Source organism: Colias eurytheme, chromosome 30, assembly GCF_061535395.1.
Source record: "Colias eurytheme isolate Ceu_HAF_F1 chromosome 30, ilColEury1 Martin Lab GWU primary, whole genome shotgun sequence".
In the NCBI taxonomy this organism is placed as follows: Eukaryota; Metazoa; Arthropoda; class Insecta; order Lepidoptera; family Pieridae; genus Colias; species Colias eurytheme.
Window position 1 is genome coordinate 1,449,505 of NC_143009.1, and position 6,000 is coordinate 1,455,504.

The following is a 6,000-nucleotide window of genomic DNA, read 5'->3' on the forward strand; positions in this document are numbered from 1 at the left end:
AAACTTAGAGACTAACATACTTAAAATAGAAACACAAAAAGAAGAACATATTCCAACCTTTTACGATAAATTAGTTGACGCCATCACTGCCAGCCTTGCATGCAGATCTGAAAATAAAAAATTAAAAACTACCAACGAAATACTTAGCGAATCTACAAAAGCGCTTCTTACAAGACGAACCGAACTTTTAAAAATAAAGCATAAGTCTAAAGAAATGAAGAAAGAACTAAGCACATTATTTAAAACTACAAGTAAAGCGATTAACAAAGATTACAAAGACCATAGGTACCGAATAATTGAGAATAACCTAAACACACACAGAAGCACAAAAAAAGCCTACAAGAAACTAACAACCCACAAAACCTGGATCCCAAACATAAAATCGACATCTGAAGTAACTAAAACTAGAAAAGACATCTTGAGCTGTGCTACAGATTTTTACAAAAAATTATATACAAAATCCAACCCTACTACCAATACAATTGATGTAGCAACAGCGACTTCCCAAAGTATCAACGACGTGCCATTAGTGAATGAAGAGGAAGTCATCAAGCACATTAAAAAACTCAAACCAGACAAAAGTCCAGGTCCAGACGGTTTACAAAATGAGGCACTTAAAGCTGGCGCTATCCTACTAGCTCGCCCACTTACCTACTTGTTTAACATGGTTCTGAAAACTGGTCAGGTGCCAGTGCAGTGGAAAAGATCTGATATAATACTTCTATATAAGAAAGGTGACCCTCAAGATATTTCTAACTATCGTCCGATTAGTCTGCTCTCAAGTATATACAAATTGTTCGCGTCAATTCTGCAAAGCCGTCTAGCTCCGAAAATCGATATCTACCAGCCTGTAGAACAAGCAGGTTTTCGTTCAGGTTTTTCTACTACAGACCATATGCACGTATTACAACAAGTGATGGAGAAATATCAGGAGTTCAACCGCCCACTATACATTGCATTCATCGATTATGCCAAAGCGTTTGACACGATCTCACATGATTCTATTTGGGAATCACTAAGCAAGTGCAACATAAGCGAAAACTACGTAAAGGTCCTGAAAAATATTTATCAGGGTTGTGTGAGTCAGGTGAAACTAGAGTCTCGAGGTCCGGATATATCGATTTGCAGAGGAGTAAGGCAAGGCGACCCGCTCTCACCGAAGTTATTCATAATGGTACTACAACACATTTTTAACAATCTTAACTGGCAGTTCGATGGCATAAGAGTAAACAGAGCTCAACTTACACACCTCAGATTCGCAGACGATATTGTTCTTTTCGCTGAAACAAGTAAAGGACTAGATAAAATGATAAACAACCTTAATGAAGAAAGTGAAAGAGTAGGTCTTAAAATGAACGAGGACAAAACAAAAATACTGACGAACAGCCACAGACATGCTATATTCCTAAATGGAAAGCCACTTGAATATGTCAGCAATTACATCTACCTAGGCAAACAACTATCCTTCGAAGACAAAAGCGAAGAACTAGAGGTAGTGCGGCGAGCTAATATAAGTTGGAAAAAGTTCTGGTCCTTAAAGGAAATTTTAAAAGGCGAATTTCCCCTTCATCTAAAAAAAATTGTATTGGACACATGTGTCTTACCTACCCTTACATATGGTTGCCAAACGTGGACATACAGCTCCAAAATAAAAAGTAAAATAGTAGCATGCCAGAAAGCAATGGAAAGAAGTATACTTAAAATAAGAAAAATACAAAAAGTAAAAAGTGAAAAAATAAGACGAAAGACAAAAATCATCGACGCTTTACAATTTGCACTAAAACAGAAATGGCAATGGGCGGGACATATAGCAAGATGTACGGACAAAAGATGGACACTGGAGACAACTATATGGAAAGGGCCGAAGGGAAAAAGAAATGTAGGACGCCCTAAAAAAAGGTGGATAGAAGATATACAAAATATAGCAGGAAACGAATGGAGAAAAAAGGCAAAGGACAGAGATACCTGGAAAAAGTTGGAGGAGGCCTATACCCGAGAAGGGGTTCCAATCAATGGTACTGATACTGGATAACGTCAAAAATAAAAAATAAATAAAAAAAAAAATTAAATTAGTATTAGTGATTAAAATTTAAGTTAAAAAAAAATTGTATGATTTTTAATATGTAAAATAGCTTTTAGTATGTAAACTACCTGTAACAAAATTTCTTGTGGATTGGAAATAAACGGGCTTTTTATTTATTTATTTATTTTATTTATTCGAAACATACAAATATAAATGTATTTTTTTATATATTATGAATTTTGTCCACAGTAAAAACAAGAGGAATGGTATAGTCACAAATCCAGCGATGCGATTGGTCGCCAACGTTAGAAATGGTCTTGGTAAGTTGGAATATAACATAGCATTGAAAATGTTATTTTCGATCTCTTATACTGTAAGATAGCTTTTACCTACGATTTTGAAAGCTCCTTGCCCAGTTCAATACTTTAAATACAAACAAAACCAAAAAATATTCTGTTTACTAAATGTTAGAAACGGATTATTACTAACGCAGCAAGAAAATGTAGTTTTAGTATATCCCAAAAAATATTGCTTTCGTTTTTAAGTTAATCCATTACTAAAAAACAAAAAAAAAAACACATTTCTGTTCTCTTTTATTCATGAATTTATTTCGTATTAGGGCCGATTTTTCAATGATTGGATAAAACTTATCCGTCCAATAAAGTATTACACGATAATATTAAAATGTCACGTAAGCTGTCAAATACGGGCAATTAGAATACGTTTTTAAAATGGTAGTTTTATACATTATTCGTCGAATAAGTTTTATCCAAACATTGAAAAATCCGCACTTTGTGTAAAAAACAAATAAAATTATTTTCTAGACAACGCAGCAGCAAACATTCGCCGAACGGGTGTGGCATTGGCGGCCAGCGCAAGTTCGGCCAACCCAGCAGTTAAAACCAACGCTTTTCAGTGGAGGAAAGAAACGCCATTGTAAACGATGGGCCAATGTGGGCCAAGTTGGCCATACTGATCGGGATGAATGTTTGACTTATAATTATTTATTAATGGGTAGCGTTGGGCGATTAGAGGCAATCACGATAGTGTAGAGGGCCTAAATGTCTATGATCGGCCGCCATTGTAAATGTTTATCCATAATCGCCGAAATGGCGGCAAACATCGACGGTCATTTTTTGGGCCAACGTTGTCCATTGTGAAGAGGGTTCATCAAATATAGCTTGATCTTTGTGACAGATGTGAACAAAACCAACGAAATAATTTTAAATAAATGTTTTATTTATTATTACCGTATTTTTATTATTTACTTGCCAGTTTAAAAGCAACAGAAATGCAATACATTATTATCATAAAAATTATACTTCGTTTGACATATTTCACAAAGATTAAGCTACATATTAAGGACTCAAAAGATACTCCTGTAAAGTGGCCATGTTTGGCCAATGTTGGTAGTATGACTGGAGATTATTGTTAAGTGTTTGGCCAACGTTGGTCAAGGGTGGCTATTATTTGAAGCTTTGTCATAATTATTGTCAACTCAGTTACACGTTGTGTTATATGTGTATCTATGGCCAATGTTGGCCATTACTTGGCGAGGTGTGGCCAAAGAAAACTGTGGCTTAGATTTGACAAATTTATATGATAAGTTGATGGCAATATTTGGTTGTATTTCTGTGTTTTGTTATGGATGTCTAAGTTAATGTAGATGATCTTTAAGCAATGACGAATATTTGATCAGATTTTGACAAACTTTGACCATATTGGTTAGTATTTGAACAATTTGCTCAGTCAAATTTAAATTATACGGCAATAAAAGCTAGATTTTTTAAATTTTTTGAGTCCATTGATGTGATTAGTTTGAATTAAACGATTAATAGTTGATTTTACTATTAATTTGGTATAATATGATTTAACGTAGTGTCGGAAAAAGAATTACAAGCAATGGTTCAATAAACGTTTGGTAAAATGTGGTCGAAGTTTGTCGAACATGGCCCAGCTTGGGCCAACGATCGGTGATATGATTGTACTCGAATAAATAGATCGATGACTGTTGCAATACTTATGCCTAGATATATTGTACAAAATAGTATTATTTTGCTTTTAATATCAATATGTAATCAACTTAATTTCTCAATAATCTTATATATAAAAATGAATCGCAAAATGTGTTGGTAAGCGCATAACTCGAGAACGGCTGAACCGATTTCGATAATTCTTTTTTTATTATATTCCTTGAAGTACGAGGATGGTTTTTATGTAGAGAAAACGTAAATATGTACCACGGGCGAAGCCGGGGCGGACCGCTAGTATACAATAATATTCATAAAAAGTCTCTTATGACCGTCCCAATATTCAAACTACGGTTATAGATAGACAGCTATCTCTGATAGCTAGTAAGGTTCTATCTATCGTAAGATAGATACGATATTGGGAACGGCCATTACTGGCTGACAGCTGTCAAAACGTTATTGGGACGCTCAAATAGACAAATTTAAAGAAAAATACACCTCAAGTAAGCAGTTAGTCCTCCAGAGGATAGATAGCGATCAGAGATAGGTTAGCTTATCGCTAGTAAGCTTATTTGGACGCCAAAACAAAAGATAGATAGCATTTTCTATCTTTAGTAGGGTCAAACCGAAGAGAGATACGATATTGGGAACGGCCATTAACCAACTTTAAAAAAAGTGGGTACTTCATTGAAGTAATTTTACAATTTTATGAACTTAAAAATTAACTTTCAAGGTTTGTAGCAATATTTATTGTAGAAAGAGATATGTATAGTGTCATGTGTTAGAGAGAGATGGATATATGTCTATCGTACTTCTAAAAAATATTAATAAACGAGTAATTAAAATGAACTAGAATAAAACGTTAATTTGGGATGATAATGCTATTTTTAATGTATTATTAAAAAAGGGCATTAAAAGGTGTTTTTCAAAAATACCCTCAAAATTTAATTCGGGACAAATTTAGTATTTTAACAAAGAAATAGTACAAAATTGTAATGTACTAATAACTAATAAAAACACTATCACTATTTGCTTCATTTATGAAGATATAACACAAAAAATAATTGTACTAAAAATAAAAAAATATATTTGCTATATTTCTATAGCAAAAAATAAATATATTAAACAGCTATTTCAAAAATAAAAAAGGAATCACTGACTTAAAAGTATTTATCATGCGCTCAATGCTTAAAATGTATTTATTTATTTTATTATGTATAAAACAAATAATATACTGTCTTTGCATTGAGAAAATCCATTTACAAAATATCTCTGAAAAAACAACTATAAAAAATACATATAGAAAAGAAACTATACTTTTTGGTAAAAACATAGTAATAAATCATGCTTTAAAACCAGATTAAAATTCATTAATTACCTGTAGATTCGCATGAAATCTAATATGTTTATAAACAAGAAAAAATCAATAAAAATCGGTGCATTTTTTTGTATTGCGTTTTTTTTATTTATTTTAACGATCTCAAAATGAACAATATTTTTTTTTACTTGCATTTAAGCTAATACCTAGTCGATATATACGTAGGTGCCTATTCGCAAAATATATTTTAACGTAGCTGTTATTATAAAAGATATATTCAATGTTTCCAGTTTAAAAAAATATTTAATTATTATTTTTTTGCACTGGCAACACAAATTTAATGTAAGTAGGTTATAAAATTATATGGTAACACCAATGTGAAGTAAGCTTAACTATTTTTGTGTGGAAAATGCATAAAAAATATAAGAAATACGTAATTTTAATAAATGCTGTATTTATAATAACTAGTGTGATGTAATTAGATGGATTTTTTTGTTTAGTACTTTTAAAAATCTATGTTGATTTTAATTTTCCCATTTCAACGATTTTTTTTTTAAATATTCGGTTAGGCCCAGAAATTCATTTTGTTTGTCTGTTTTTTTAATGAAAACTTAAAATAAAGATGGATATTCTGATGTAAAAAACTTAATAAATGTTTTACATAAAGCATATATTATAAATAATTTTTT

At 32.0% G+C, this 6,000-nt stretch overlaps 1 protein-coding gene across 1 annotated transcript in view; it reads left to right on the forward strand.

Annotated features, from left to right (window-relative positions):
- LOC149895687 (uncharacterized) overlaps positions 1–4,116 on the forward strand; it is a 103,870-nt gene extending 99,754 nt beyond the window's left edge. Inside the window, exons 38-39 of the mRNA XM_090118654.1 lie at positions 2,273–2,343; positions 2,848–4,116. Coding sequence (XP_089974780.1) covers positions 2,273–2,343; positions 2,848–2,963 — 187 coding nt within the window. The 3' untranslated portion in view covers positions 2,964–4,116. The remainder of the gene's footprint in view (positions 1–2,272; positions 2,344–2,847) is intronic.
- Positions 4,117–6,000: the final 1,884 nt, after the last annotated feature.